We start from the raw sequence: 17,426 nt of genomic DNA, 5'->3' as shown, positions 1-17,426 counted from the left end.
ACTTGCAGAAGAATTCCCATTCAAAAGTGCTGTTTAACTATCTGCAGACGATTAGTTTCAATTTTTAAATTAAAAAATTTCAGAATTGTAAATTTTCATTAGGCCTACCATATTTGGAACCAGCATGAAAAAATAGGTCTACATTAAAATGAGTACAAACAAGCCTAGATTTAGTGGTTCCTGAGTGAGATATCGCTTGATATTTTGAAAAAAATATATCTCAACACTTTTTTTACGTTAAAGCCTTGGCCATTAAGCGATAGAAAGAAAAGAAAAACAAACAGAAAGAAATAAGAAAGAGAGAGAGAGAGAGAGAGAGAGAGATAAAAAAGAACAGAAACAACTAATTTAAGAAAGAAAGGAAATTATTAATTAAAAGAAAACACTGCATGTAAGTTTGTATTTCCCGAAAAGTGTGCAAAATAATTCTACTGCTGACAATGTGATGAAGACGATAAAAGAATATAACTTTATGGTGATGCCGATGATGTTGCTGCTGCTGCTGATGATGAAAATGGTGATGACGATGATGATGATGGTGATGAAGTAGTGTGATATCAGCGGTAGATATCTGACGAAGTAGTGTGATATCAGCAGTAGATAGGTGATGAAGTAATGTGCTATCAGCAGTAGATAGTGGATGAAGTAGTGTGCTATCAGCAGTAGATAGTTGATGCAGTAATGTGGTATCAGCAGTAGATATGTCATGAAGTAGTGTGCTATCAGCAGTAGATAGGTGATGAAGTAGTGTGATATGTATGGTACGTGTACTCCTTTTCAATCTTTGAAGTAGCCAACCCTCCTCCGTGGACAAAGTGAAAAACGAGTACGTTTCTTTAAAAGAGCATAATTATCTTCAAAAGTTGTGAGCTGATTGATACCCATGTTTCGGTTTATTAAACAACAACAACAACAACAACAAACAGGTATTTAGGACGCTATTCACAAGGTACCATAGCGTTTACAACAAAGAAATGAATTACAAAGTTCTTAAAATAGAAAAGTCTTAAGATTGCCTTGAAAATTTCTGTAGATCCAGCAGTCCGCAATTGTCTCGGCAAAGAGTTCCAGGCATTTGCAGCGACAACCTTGAAACTTCGATCACCAACAGTGATCAACAACAACAGTTAAAGCTAACGAATAAAGGTTTCTCTACATACCAAAAATATATATATGATTAATTGTTCAGAAATTAAATCATATTTTAAAGGCCCATTCAGTGATTCCAGCAAAAGTTTCCCCAGAATAATAGAAGTAGGCCTAAAGTAGGTAATGGGGACATGCATCCTGCACAAGAAAAAATAAACACAATGGGGAACGATTGTTCGCTACGAGAGGAAACTGAATATATTAAATAAGAAAGAATGAACAGTTTACCATTAAACAAGACAACAAATAAATACAAATCCAGACCGGCACACAACCCAACTTGAAAAAAAAAAAGCAAGGGAATGTGCCGGAATGGGAATCGAACCCACGACCTTCCGATCTCTAGACGGACAAAATTAATACATTTTTAAGTGAAATACACATGGGTTCATTTCGCGCAAAGCCTGCCGCAGTTTGCAATTTTACACTATTTATTCCCAAATCCCCGGGCCCAAATATGCTTACCGAAGTTTGCAAGAACAAGGAATACTCTTTTTTTCTCTCATTTGTCATGAGTTTAGAGCATTCAATCATTATTCACCAATCGCATTTCACAATGTACACTTTCACGTGAGACGAATATAACTAAACTTATATAACTAAACTTTAGTTAGGCCTATCTCAGCTTTTACTGCGTTATCTACTGTAGATAGCAATTAAAATCGCCACCGGACAAAACCCGCATTGCATGACGGGACGGTCGTATACTCTCATATACCGAGAATGCATAATTCACATTGTAAACCGATTGTAACACAACAGTCGACTACCACACACAACACACACTTGAGGCAGATGAATGCGGGCATACACATCAGCACTTTGGGTCAAAATGTTGTAAAAATAAAATTTTGAGCAAATTTAGGAAATACAAGTTGAGTATGTCATTTTTGAGTATGAACTATTGGTTTTATAAAATACATCAACGCATCATCAACACTGCCTGGAATATACATGTGTGTGAGGTTTATGTACAGTGTATGTGTGTACGTTGTCATACATAGGAGTTTACGTTTAATAGCTCGATGCTTAAAGGCATAGCATTCATCAAGTATTTGGAGAAATATTGATATTTTAACAAGGATTTGGATCTTCGTCTTCAAGTTTTGCTTATAATGTGGACTATTCTACATGCATGTATATGGATACTTTTGTGTGCAATTTCAACGTGTGTATACACACAAGGTAAGGTTAAAATGCGAAGGATTTATGAAATCATGGTATTATACTATAGTACTATTTAGTAATGCTTTGACTTTGTATCCGGTTATAATTGTATTTTCAAGGTCATTAATATGCATGCATACATTCACGTGCGGATGAAAAAATTAGCATTTTCTATACCTACTTGCAGAAGAATTCCCATTCAAAAGTGCTGTTTAACTATCTGCAGACGATTAGTTTCAATTTTTAAATTAAAAAATTTCAGAATTGTAAATTTTCATTAGGCCTACCATATTTGGAACCAGCATGAAAAATAGGTCTACATTAAAATGAGTACAAACAAGCCTAGATTTAGTGGTTCCTGAGTGAGATATCGCTTGATATTTTGAAAAAAATATATCTCAACACTTTTTTTACGTTAAAGCCTTGGCCATTAAGCGATAGAAAGAAAAGAAAAACAAACAGAAAGAAATAAGAAAGAGAGAGAGAGAGAGAGAGAGAGAGATAAAAAAGAACAGAAACAACTAATTTAAGAAAGAAAGGAAATTATTAATTAAAAGAAAACACTGCATGTAAGTTTGTATTTCCCGAAAAGTGTGCAAAATAATTCTACTGCTGACAATGTGATGAAGACGATAAAAGAATATAACTTTATGGTGATGCCGATGATGTTGCTGCTGCTGCTGATGATGAAAATGGTGATGACGATGATGATGATGGTGATAATCCCCAGTTGAACTACTCCGACTCCGGAATAGGAGTATTTAGGAGGTCAACTCAGCCAATATAAGATGAAGTTTGATTATTTTGTATTATTTCGTTGTCATCAAATAATCATTATCTCATCATCATCATAAAAAAAACCTAAAAGGTATTTTTCACCTGTTAATACAAGTAGTGCATATGCCGCCATGCCGTATGCTAAAGAGAATAAAATTACATTTTATCACACTTTTAAAGGAAGGTGACCTGGTATATTTGGAAAATCAAATTATGATGTAAGGCCCTATAACATAAAATGTCATCCCTTTCAAGCAGTCATACAAAAAAGAACATGTAAATGTTTTTGTAATTGTGACTAATTCCTAATGGAATAGCGTGATATTGGTAGTCTACAGTGTTTTATCACTGTAGATCTTATCACTGTAGGTTTTATCACTGTAGGTCTTATCACTGTAGATCTTATCACTGTAGATCTTATCACTGTAGATCTTATCACTGTAGGTCTTATCACTGTAGATCTTATCACTGTAGGTCTTATCACTGTAGATCTTATCACTGTAGGTCTTATCACTGTAGATCTTATCACTGTAGATCTTATCACTGTAGATCTTATCACTGTAGGTCTTATCACTGTAGATCTTATCACTGTAGATCTTATCACTGTAGATCTTATCACTGTAGATCTTATCACTGTAGATCTTATCACTGTAGATCTTATCTGTAGATCTTATCACTGTAGATCTTATCACTGTAGATCTTATCACTGTAGATCTTATCACTGTAGATCTTATCACTGTAGATCTTATCACTGTAGATCTTATCACTGTAGATCTTATCACTGTAGATCTTATCACTGTAGATCTTATCACTGTAGGTCTTATCACTGTAGATCTTATCACTGTAGGTCTTATCACTGTAGATCTTATCACTGTAGGTCTTATCACTGTAGATCTTATCACTGTAGATCTTATCACTGTAGATCTTATCACTGTAGGTCTTATCACTGTAGATCTTATCACTGTAGATCTTATCACTGTAGATCTTATCACTGTAGATCTTATCACTGTAGATCTTATCACTGTAGATCTTATCACTGTAGATCTTATCACTGTAGATCTTATCACTGTAGATCTTATCACTGTAGATCTTATCACTGTAGATCTTATCACTGTAGATCTTATCACTGTAGATCTTATCACTGTAGGTCTTATCACTGTAGATCTTATCACTGTAGATCTTATCACTGTAGATCTTATCACTGTAGGTCTTATCACTGTAGGTCTTATCACTGTAGATCTTATCACTGTAGATCTTATCACTGTAGATCTTATCACTGTAGATCTTATCACTGTAGATCTTATCACTGTAGATCTTATCACTGTAGATCTTATCACTGTAGATCTTATCACTGTAGATCTTATCACTGTAGATCTTATCACTGTAGATCTTATCACTGTAGATCTTATCACTGTAGATCTTATCACTGTAGATCTTATCACTGTAGATCTTATCACTGTATCACTGTTTTTTTTGTGGTGTTTTATTAATGATAATCATCATGATCATGTAATATTTAATTTCAAGTAAAAGGCGCTATTTTTCTCATAAACGTATTGAAATTAGAAGTTCCAACTCAGTGTATTTCTGACGATATCATCAAAAAACTGCCTATAGTCTCAAATGTGGTATACCATATTTGAGACTAATTCGGCAGTTTTTTGATGATTTCTTCGGAAATATACCGATTTGGAACGCCAAATTTCAATATGTTTATGAGAAAAATATGACGTTCATCTGATACCAAAATCAGCATTTTGATGAGGTAAAGTGGGGATGAGATTGTCAATCAGGCTACCCACCTTTAGGGGAAGAGGCATTTTGAACATTTAATGATGACTACAAGTTTGCAGAAAATACAAACATTTTCTGAAGACTTATGTATCATATCAGGAAATAGACCATTATCACGAGCACATGTGCAAATAATAGTATTAACACATTCTGCCCTATTCGTTCGTTGTTATCAGTTATCGATTATTAATCACCCGTTATCTGACATCGATTATGAATCACCCGTTATGTATGTTATGATTCAAACAGGTCTTCCCCGACCTTGATATTATCGGTATCATGGACTGCATGGGTTGTAACTTGCAGATTAACAGTATAGAATATTATTGTATCTAAATTATTAAGAAAATGTAATTTGTAAAAAAAGCTAGATGAATAGGAGAGAGGAAAAGAAGACAATATATTATACTATTTTATAATAGAGAGGGCCGGGGCTGGGGAGAGGAGAGGAAGTAGAGAGAGATAGTAGGTTTAGTTACTTTGTCATGTTTTCTTACCTGAGCGCAAGAATAACCGTATAGTCCAATTGGCCCCTCAACATGTATACACTAAAGTTGCGTGTAGTTTCATAGGGTTTTATAATGTTTAATACATGTTCCAGGGTGAAAACATCATGAAAGGTTGTGAAAGATTTGTTTTGGCCCCTGAACATGTATAAAACATTACCAAACTATACGAAACTATACACAACTTTTTATAGTGTATACATGTTGAGTGCCCAAGTGGACTTACGGTCTTCTTGCGCTCAGGTCTTCACATGTTACACATATCAAGAACTATCTCAAGAACCTCTGAACCAATACTAGGCTTGTTTGTACTCATTTTAATGCGTTTTCATGCTCATATCAAATATGGTCATGAAATGTACAATTCTGACATTTTTGAATTAAAAAAAAAGAAACCTGTCATCTGCAGTCGACACCCGCGTGGAGAGGGTTTGAAAATAGGTGTTTCTTTCTTTATTTCTCAAGGCATTGAAATACATGATAACAAATAATGATAACAGAAACAACTTCCAATAGTGACAAATGGTGACAAATGGGCCCTAAAGTTGAAATATTTTCATGCAGAAAATAAAATGTTTTCAATCAAAGGAATACCTAGACTTCGGTTATTCATACAATAATTGCAATGAAAAAATATCAAAAGCAGACACATTATATTATCAACTATTATAGTATTAATACTAGTTATTTCATTATTTTCAACAAAACCAGTGTTTTTAATAGACGAAGCATGAAGTTTGCTATATTTATTACTATATAATACATTAACCGCAGCTGCATGTAATGGGGTTGGGCGGGACGGTTGCTAAGCTTTTGTTGACATACGACGTACCACACCCGATGAGATCATCGCGTGTGTTGTACAATCGCATTACACATGTACAATGTATAAGCATCTTTAGCGTTATCTACGGTAGATAGCAAATCAATTATGATGAGAAGTATATAGAAAGTCATAACTGGCAAATTAGTGATATTTACATTTTCAGATTATTAATGATATAAGTTTTTAATGTTCATGTCAAATTTTTTCATTCATTATTTTGTGCATTTTGAGGAATTTCAAAGGCTCAATATCTAACTCAATAAAAATTTAAATAAAATGAGGTCAATCAATCAATAAATCAATAAATCAATAAATCAATAAATAAATAAATAAATAAATAAATAAATAAATAAGTCAATAAATAAATAAATAAATAAATAAATAAATAAATAAATAAATAAATAAATAAATAAATAATTAAATAAATATGTCAAGCAATGTACAGAATAACAACAACAACACAAAGTGTTCTTTATCAGTGACCCAGATGATAGGCTGCGGAAGCGGGGTGGGTGGTGTGGGGGGGGGGGGTGTTTGGGGGGGGTGATGGGGGCACGTTCCTCTAAAAATCATGATGGAAGAAAAAAAAATCAAGCGCATTTTCAGTCTTATTGCTCCTTTTACATAGAGATGCAGGTTTTTTTCTCAAAATTTTCTCCATACACAGTTCCATAATCATAGGCCTACTTATGATAGGAAATTGTGTAATGAGTTTTGAGCCAATTATCCTTCGTAAAAATAGATAGGCCTAATTGAGGCCATTCTCATTAGTGTAACCATGGCAACGATAATTGATTAATGCAGTGAGAGTTGTTGATGATCCTAATGTATATGATTTGGCTTCATAATGAGATCAATAATGGTAGAATTCGCCATTATAAGAGAAAAAACAGTTTAATCCACCCAATGTGTTACAATTAAAACTTAAATACAAACGAAATTAAAGGAATATTTCGTGATCCTGGCATCCTCTTTTCATGGCATTTTCAGTAGATATCAAGAAAAATGCTTATTCCCAAAACTACAGTTAATTCCGATTTTGCGCTTGCGAGTGTGCTTGATGTGCTTATGGGCCACAGTGGTCAACGAACATCTGCAAAGTGTGGAAAGGCCTGTGGGTTGTTGTGCATTATAAATCCACAAATTTATTTTATTATTTTTTTACTGATTTTTCATTTTCCTCCTGGGCTGTCCCCCAGCAAAAATCCCAATGCCGCCATTAATGAAAGGTATAGGGAAAAACATACAAAGCGATTGGGAATGAATCTATCAATTACATGGGTGGAGTACTTCTTGGCTGACCTAGAAGCTCAACATCTGTACGTTGTCATGGTTACGCAGAGATGAATAAAATCAACCGTAGTACAATGACTTTATCGGGATGAATAATGAGGACAGGAAATTTGCAATTTTAATGATATAAACTATAAATGGGGTTACGCGATATTCAATTCTATTTACACGGAGGTGTTAGGTGAATATGTCAGATTCAGGTTTTAAAAACACAAGAAAATACCACGAAGGGAAAAAGAAAAGAAACGATTACACCCAAATGTCTTGAAAATACACCCAATTGCATTTGGAATACACCCAAATATCTCAGAAATGCACCCAACTTATAATACGTTTATCAGTATGTCAGAAGAATTGCAACATAAAGTAATTAAACTGTTTAGTATGAATATTTGATTTAAAAAAATCAAAAATTATTTGATATCAGAAGGACATTCCAAATTTCAAAAATATTTGAAATTTGGGCGAAAATCAAGGCTTTTTTATGACAATTTTCTCGAAGTTGGTCAAAATTGAAAAAAAAAACCGTCCCTAGATATTTTTATCTTGTTTTTAAAAATTAATTTTAGGCCTAATAAAAAAATGGCCCAAGAACTTTTTTGTTACGTTGAACGAAAACGAAGTGGGCCAAAAAGCCCACTTTTTTGGGATTTTGGGCAAAAAATGAGCATTTTAGCCCAAATTTGACATCACAGATGAATTTTTCAAATCTTTGCCATTCTAAATATGTACGGTATACTCTTACATATATACCCAACAATTTAGCAGTTACGAGGCTCGAAAGTTTCCAGGGTTAAGAGAAATTAGCTATTGACTGTAATAAAACAATACTGCTGTTTTCCTTGTTTTTTTGCAAATTTTTTCATTTCATAAATACCTAATGACAACTTTAATGACGTATCCTTCACTTTTAGGAAATGTATACACATTTTTTTTTCACTTTTGCTGGGATCACTGAATAAGGAGAAGGGGCCCCTGGCAATAATGGTAGAGAAATATGCCCAGGTTAAAATAGCAAGAGAAAATCGAGAAGGCAAAGGACCAGATAGAAAAAAAAAGGGGGGTAAAAAGGAAAAAGAAGAAAAAAGAATAGCTTCTGTGCTGTTATTTTCCCACCATCAAGATTCACCCTGATCACGGGCCAAAACCAGTGTAAAATATACAACATTTTTGCCTGCTACGAGCGCACATTGTCCCAATTCGCTGTAGACATGGTTAATATAAACTAGGTAAATGACACCACTCTGATAGATCTGCGTCTTTGATTAAACACAAATTGTACATTAAGGTTTACTGTTATATAGCTAGGCACAAAGGATATACCATTATAGTGCTGATATCGGTATATTTTTATAACAAAATAAGTAAACGTGTTTAATCTTGTAAATATGTCAAATAATTATTTACAAACAAAGACGACATAACATACAATGCTGATTGATACAAAATGAATACTGATACAAGAAATATACAAAAAGCACTTATATCGAAAAACCAACCAAATTTAGGGACAGGTCAAATTTTCAGCGAATTGGGTACTTTTAAAGGCACTTCTGCCCAAATGGGTTCTTGCCTGATATCTTGGCCGAATTCCTATAAATATATTTACATTAATACAATGCACAGGCTTATACATAGAGATAAAAACTAGATGGCACAGTTGTGTTTGACCAAACACGAATATCTATGCCCGTGTTTCCCACCCTAACCCACCATGACACTCTTAATCCATCATGACACCCCGTATTCTAAAAGGGCTATCAGTATACCAACGAAAAAATTAAAATTAATTAATTAAAAATCAAATAATACCCCTTTAATTGCATTTGCTGTGTAAACGCTTGAGGGCGCTCCTCCTTAAATAAATCATTAAACATGTTCCATGCAAAAAAAAAAAAAAAAAAAAAAAAAAATCTGAATACCCCTTTAATCCTAAAACGGAGTGTCCCTTTAATGGCTGTTCCATTGAATTTACATACTCCATCTGGAAAAGCTTTATAACAATACCTATATACATAAGAATCAATTGGACACATGCTAATAAGCTATTGTCACATCCTGATTTAAGTATCCTTGGCAATAGCGCGATGAGCACAAGGCTAACATCCTATATACCTTCAAGGTTGACATCCTATATACCTCTTACGTAGAGATGGTGACATTCCTAAATATACACATATTGCTCCCTGTAGCCTATGACCTTTGACCTCTGGGGTCACTGCTAACATAAGGATACTTTCTAGGGGTCATGGGTCATAAATATACTAAGTATGAACCCTGAGGGCGCTATAGTTCTTGAGCTAGAGATGTTTCAAATTTTACACATATTGCCCCCTGTAGCCCATGACCTTTGACCTTTGGGGTCGGGGGTACCCTAGGATGTATCTAGGGGTCATGGGCCATCATTATACCAAGTATGGGCCCCGAAGCTACTTTAGTTCTTGAGCTAGAGGAGTGCAAAGGAAGCGTCTTGAGAAGGAGAAGAAGAAGAAGAAGAAGAACTAGAAACCACAGTTGTGTTTGACCAAACACGAATATCTATGCCCGTGGCCCACACTCTCTCTAACACCCCACCAGACCATCACTCTCTTATACTCCACCAGACACTCACTCGCTCTAAAACACCACCAGACTGGACCACACTCTCTCTAATACCCCACCAGACCCTCACTCTCTCTTGTACTCCACCAGACACTCACTCGCTCTAAAACACCATCAGGCTGACCCATACTCTCTCTAATGCCCCACCAGACTCCCACTCTCTCTTATACTCCACCAGACACTCACACGCTCTAAAACACCAACAGGCTGACACATACTCTCTCTAATACCCCACTAAGCCTTCACTCTCTCTCTTATACTCCACTATACACTCACTCTCTCTAAAACACCACCAGGCTGACCCATACTCTCTCTAATACCCTACCAAGCCTTCACTCTCTCTTATACCTCATCAGACCATCAATCTCTCTAAAACACCACCAGACTGGACCAAATTCTCTCTAATACCCCACCAGACCCTCTCTCTTATACGCCACCAGACACTCACTCGCTCTAAAACACCACCAGGCTGACCCAAACTCTCTCTAATACCCCACCAAGCCATCACTCTCTCTTATACTCCACCAGACACTCACTAGCTCTAAAACACCACCAGACTGGCACACACTGTTTCTAATACCCCACAAGACCCTCACTCTCTCTTATACGTCACCAGACACTCACTCGCTCTAAAACACCACCAGGCTGACCCAAACTCTCTCTAATACCCCACCCAGCCATCACTCTCTCTTATACTCCACCAGACACTCACTCGCTCTAAAACACCAACAGGCTGACCCATACTCTCTCTAATACCCCACCAAGCCTTCACTCTCTCTTATACTCCACCAGACACTCACTCGCTCTAAAACACCAACAGGCTGACCCATACTCTCTCTAATACCCCACCAAGCCTTCACTCTCTCTTATACTCCACCAGACACTCACTCGCTCTAAAACACCACCAGGCTGACCCCAACTCTCTCTAATACCCCACCCAGCCATCACTCGCCCTTATACTCCACCAGACACTCACTAGCTCTAAAACACCCCCAGATTGGCGCACACTCTCTCTAATACCTCACCAGACCCTCACTCTCTCTTAACTCCATCAGACCCTCACTCTCTCTGAAACACCACCAGACTGGAGAATACCCATTTAATCCCAAAACATTGTGTCCCTTTAAGCGGTTAACCTCTTAACCCCATTGTACGTCTTGACGTATATTTGAAGCCTTCATCATTGCAAATACAGGTAGCTACCAAAATGCTACCTATTGCGATACACTGTGTTAACCGGTCGTACCTATTTTGCTTTTTAAAGCATATGATCTTTGACCTCTGGGGTTGCGGCTAGCATAGCATACTTCTAGGGTCATAGGCCATCATTGTACCAAGTATGAACCCTGAGGGCGCTATAGTAGTTGGGCTAGAGCTGTTTGAAATTTTACACATATTGCCCCCTGTAGCCCATGACCTTTGGGGTCGGGGGTACCCTAGGATGTATCTAGGGGTCATGGGCCATCATTGTACCAAGTATGGGCCCAGGGGCTACTTTAGTTCCTGAGCTAGAGGGGTGCAAAGGACTGATCTTGAGAAGGAGAAGAAGGAGAAGAAGGAGAACTAGAAACCACAGGTGTGTTTGACCAAACACGAATATCTATGCCCGTGGCCCACACTCTCTCTAACACCCCACCAGACCATATCACTCTCTTATACTCCACCAGACACTCACTCGCTCTAAAACACCACCAGACTGGACCACACTCTCTCTAATACCCCACCAGACCTGCACTCTCTCTTATACTCCACCAGACACTCACTCGCTCTAAAACACCATCAGGCTGACCCATACTCTCTCTAATGCCCCACCAGACCCCACTCTCTCTCATACTCCACCAGACACTCACACGCTCTAAAACACCAACAGGCTGACCCATACTCTCTCTAATACCCCACTAAGCCTTCACTCTCTCTTATACTCCACTATACACTCATTCTCTCTAAACACCACCAGGCTGACCCATACTCTCTCTAATACCCTACCAAGCCTTCACTCTCTCTTATACCTCATCAGACCATCAATCTCTCTAAAACACCACCAGACTGGACCACATTCTCTCCACCAGACCCTCTCTCTTATACTCCACCAGACACTCACTCGCTCTAAAACACCACCAGGCTGACCCATGCAACTCTCTCTAATACCCCACCAGACCCTCACTCTCTCTATATACGCCACCAGACACTCACTCGCTCTAAAACACCACCAGGCTGACCCAAACTCTCTCTAATACCCCACCCAGCCATCACTCTCTGTTATACTCCACCAGACACTCACTCGCTCTAAAACACCAACAGGCTGACCCATACTCTCTCTAATACCCCACCAAGCCTTCACTCTCTCTTATACTCCACCAGACACCCACTCGCTCTAAAACACCAACAGGCTGACCCATACTCTCTCTAATACCCCACCCAGCCATCACTCTCTCTTATACTCCACCAGACACTCACTCGCTCTAAAACACCACCAGGCTGACCCCAACTCTCTCTAATACTCCACCCAGCCATCACTCTCTCTTATACTCCACCAGACACTCACTAGCTCTAAAACACCCCCAGATTGGCGCACTCTCTCTCTAATACCTCACCAGACCCTCACTCTCTCTTATAATCCACCAGACACTCACTCGCTCTAAAACACCACCAGGCTGGCCCAAACTCTCTCTAATACCCCACCAAGCCATCACTCTCTCTTATACTCCACCAGACACTCACTAGCTCTAAAACACCACCAGACTGGAGAATACACCTTTAATCCCAAAACATTGTGTCCCTTTAAGCGGTTAACCTCTTAACCCCCATTGTACGTCTTGACGTATATTTGAAGCCTTCATCATTGCAAATACAGGTAGCTACCAAAATGCTACCTATTGCGATACACTGTGTTAACCGGTCGTACCTATTTTGCTTTTTAAAGCATATGAACTTTGACCTATGGGGTTGCGGCTAGCATAGCATACTTCTAGGGTCATAGGCCATCATTGTACCAAGTATGAACCCTGAGGGCGCTATAGTAGTTGAGCTAGAGCTGTTTGAAATTTTACACATATTGCCCCCTGTAGCCCATGACCTTTGACCTTTGGGGTCGGGGTACCCTAGGATGTATCTAGGGGTCATGGGCCATCATTGTACCAAGTATGGGCCCAGGGGCTACTTTAGTTCCTGAGCTAGAGGGGTGCAAAGGACTGATCTTGAGAAGGAGAAGGAGAAGGCGAAGAAGGAGAAGACGGAGAAGCCGAAGACTAAACACAACAAATACAATATCTATGCCCCGTTACACGGGCATAGATAAGGAGAAGCCGAAGACTAAACACAACAAATACAATATCTATGCCCCGTTAACACGGGCATAGATAACTAGAAACCACAGTTGTGTTTGACCAAACACGAATATCTATGCCCGTGGCCCACACTCTCTCTAACACCCCACCAGCCCGGGGGGGGCACTCACATTTCCCAGCTATACGGGTATGTGCCGCGGCGACGACCCCCTTTTTCAGTGCCACTGGCCGTTCCTTAGACCCTCTGAATTCATTGTTTGCCCGCTCTGAAGCCCCAAAATTTTTCTAGCCGTTCCATAGACCCTCAGATCATCGATTTCCGCTCTCATCGGCATCTTGAGAGACGTGTTTTCTGTCCTACTATTTCAAGCCCAAAAGCAGACCCAAAAGCTACTTTTGCGAGCCCAAAAACTTCAAAGGGAATTTTCCATTAATTTCTTCCCCATTGAATGAAACACATTGTAAGGAATAAGGTGAACTTTGGGTGGGATTTTGGGCTCCTTTAGTAGTGGCAACACTGGTTGACTGATAATAATTAAACATTGCAGCAAGGCCGATCGCGAGAGTCCAGCTGGTGAACATTTAGCTAGAAATAAATGATTTTGAGATCTCTTTTTGGAATAAAATTGCCAAATATGAGGAAAAGTACCTTAATAATTATGTACACATCCTTGCAGCTCTCCATAAACAATGAATTAAAAGGTAATTTACGATCTACTGGTCTAGTAAAATCGGGAGTGGAATGGCTGTCAAATTCTGCACACTTCACTCAATCATCTCATGGTATAAGCATGACAGTTCAATGTAGTCTAAATGTTTTTCTATTCGGCACTGAAAAAAATAATTCTTTTGTTTTTGTTTTTATGGTGGGCTTTTGTAATGCTGCTATAATTATCAGTAGGCTAATAGCATAGATTGTAGATTGTAGGTCTACAGGGTCTAGTAATTTTGATTTGAATGCTGTTTTGCTTTGTTGAGGTTTCCATCGTATTATAAATGGGCCAAACCAGACCTATTTTGCATTAATGATTTTCCTGATTAATAATTTAATGCACAATTCAAAGTGAAATCGATTCCTTCAAAAATCTGTGGCAAAAACGCAACAAAATTGAACCCTAGTTTGGCCTGCGGGTTTAGTTTCCGAGATTTTTCAGATTTTGGCGGCCGATCAGTTCCCAAGACCCCCTTTTGGCCAGTCAATCAGTTCCCAAGACCCCCCTTTTTGACCGGCCAATCAGTTCCCTAGACCCTCCTTTTTGGCTGGCCGATCAGTTCCTTAGACCTCAAGTTCGAAACTGGCGGTGGCACACCCCTACCAAAAAAAAATTCGAGTGCCCCCCCCGGGCCCACCAGACCATCACTCTCTTATACTCCACCAGACACTCACTCGCTCTAAAACACCACCAGGCTGGCCCTAGACTCTCTCTAATACCCCACCATGCCTTCACTCTCTTATACCCCATCAGACCATCAATCGCTCTAAAACACCACCAGACTGGACCATACTCTCTCTAATACCCCACCAGACCCTCATTCTCTCTTATACTCCACCAGACACTCACTCGCTCTAAAACACCATCAGGCTGGCCCTGCTCTCTCTAATACCCCACCAAGCCTTCACTCTCTCTTATACCCCACTATACACTCACTCTCTCTAAAACACCACCAGACTGGCCCATACTCTCTCTAATACCCCACCATGCCTTCACTCTCTCTTACACCCCACTATACACTCGCTCTCTCTAAAACACCACCAGACTGACCCACACTCTCTCTAATACCCTACCAAACCTTCACTCTCTCTTATACCCCAGCAGACCCACACTCTCTCTTATACTCCACCAGACACTCACTCGCTCTAAAACTCCACCAGGCTGGCCCCATACTCTCTCTAATACCCCACCAAGCCATCACTCTCTCTTATACTCCATCAGACCCTCATTCTCTCTGAAACACCACCAGACTGGAGAATACCCCTTTAATCCCAAAACATTTTGTCCCTTTAAGCGGTTAACCTCTTAACCCCATTGTACGTCGTGCCGTATATTTGAAGCCTTCATCATTGCAAATACAGGTAGCTACCAAAATTCTACCTATTGCGATACACTGTGTTAACCGGTCGTACCTATTTGGCTATTTAAAGCATATGAACTTTGACCTATGGGGTTGTGGCTAGCATTACACCACACACAGTGTCTTCGACCCTATATCTTCATGGCAGGAATCGCCATGGTAGGTTAAATCCACAGCCACGATTAGCCATTTGGTTCAAACCTTTAAAGCTCTTTTAAACTAATAATTAGTCGAGGGACATAACTAAGGCTACTCACAATAGCCGGGTAATCGATCTTGGTTGTGCGTGATTAAGCTTGTATACCCCATTGAGGTCAATGGTCATCGACTTTTATACTGCCTACAGTGAGTGCAGCTGTACTACACGCTGCACGCTGTAGTCCATAACAGGACCAACGCAATATAAAATGGTCAAATTTTGAGTTCAAAGCGCACGGCCAATTTTCAAAGCGCATTCTAGCGACTATCATATCTGTTCAACACGTATTTCCAAGTTTATGAGACCAAATCTGGTTTCTTGAGAAAAAAATCATGACGGGAGATATTCATCATTTTCTAACCCGGTATCAGAAGATTTTCGTCTGATATCAAAATCGTGCATAGCAATTCACGTGTATCGATCCCGTGTATTCATTTTAGTGTCCCTTCTGCACCAAATAATTATTAGCCAGGCGGTGTCGGTGTGCCACATTTCGCCAAAATACATTCTAGAAACGCTTGCTGTTAGAATAAGAAAATTTTAATGCTAATTTATTGCACATTCTAGGGAAGCGTGGTTACCTTTTAAAATAACCGAGTGAGAGGGTTTTCAAGATAATATTTTTCCTGTCAAAACTGAAGCATCCTCTGTATAAAAGAAAATATGAATATTAACTGCACATCATATATAACGATTCGTGATACCCAATTGTGGCACATTTGATGTCGTTTAAGAAGCAGAGAATTTTATTTCAATTTTATATACGCCAAAATATTTTTTTAATTGAGCAAGAATAAGGATAGAAAAAACGTTGAAAATCCTATGTGAATATTACATTAGACCCGGCAAAAGATTACTGTTTCGTTTTTATGGTAATCTAATCTTTTATTTCCTGAAAAAACATTTGGGGTCTAAAATGGAATTTTTATGTAATTGATAAAACATCGAACGTGTATACAAGAAAATGGTAGGTTTTCCTCTATAGTATTTTACTGACCATGGAAATGTACTGAGACACAAGCACGTGTCAAAATCGATATAATGTATTGTCCATACAGACGCCCAGTTATCATGTTCATTATTGGATTTTTTTTATCTCTTATACTCGCTCTAAAACTCTCTCTAATGCCCCACCAGACCCCCCTCTCTCTTATACTCCACCAGACACTCACACGCTCTAAAACACCAACAGGCTGACCCATACTCTCTCTAATATCCCACTAAGCCTTCACTCTCTCTTGTACTCCACTATACACTCACTCTCTCTAAACCACCACCAGGCTGACCCATACTCTCTCTAATACCCTACCAAGCCTTCACTCTCTCTTATACCTCATCAGACCATCAATCTCTCTAAAACACCACCAGACTGGACCACATTCTCTCTAATACCCCACCAGACCCTCTCTCTTATACTCCACCAGACACTCACTCGCTCTAAAACACCACCAGGCTGACCCAAACTCTCTCTAATACCCCACCAGACCCTCACTCTCTCTTATACGCCACCAGACACTCACTCGCTCTAAAACACCACCAGGCTGACCCAAACTCTCTCTAATACCCCACCCAGCCATCACTCTCTCTTATACTCCACCAGACACTCACTCGCTCTAAAACACCACCAGACTGGACCACACTCTCTCTAATACCCCACCAGACCCTCACTCTCTATTATACTCCACCAGACACTCACTCGCTCTAAAACACCATCACGCTGACCCATACTCTCTCTCATGCCCCACCAGACCCCC

General features: G+C 39.0%; 1 protein-coding gene across 1 annotated transcript in view; it reads left to right on the top strand.

Moving 5' to 3' along the window:
* Positions 1 to 1,915: 1,915 nt before the first annotated feature.
* The window catches only part of LOC140145335 (scavenger receptor cysteine-rich domain-containing group B protein-like), a 52,607-nt gene continuing 37,096 nt past the window's right edge, over positions 1,916 to 17,426 (top strand). Inside the window, exon 1 of the mRNA XM_072167091.1 lies at positions 1,916 to 2,334. Coding sequence (XP_072023192.1) covers positions 2,265 to 2,334 — 70 coding nt within the window. The 5' untranslated portion in view covers positions 1,916 to 2,264. The remainder of the gene's footprint in view (positions 2,335 to 17,426) is intronic.

This window comes from Amphiura filiformis, chromosome 2 (assembly GCF_039555335.1).
Source record: "Amphiura filiformis chromosome 2, Afil_fr2py, whole genome shotgun sequence".
Lineage (NCBI taxonomy): Eukaryota > Metazoa > Echinodermata > Ophiuroidea > Amphilepidida > Amphiuridae > Amphiura > Amphiura filiformis.
This window is presented reverse-complemented; position numbering and strand designations above follow the sequence as displayed.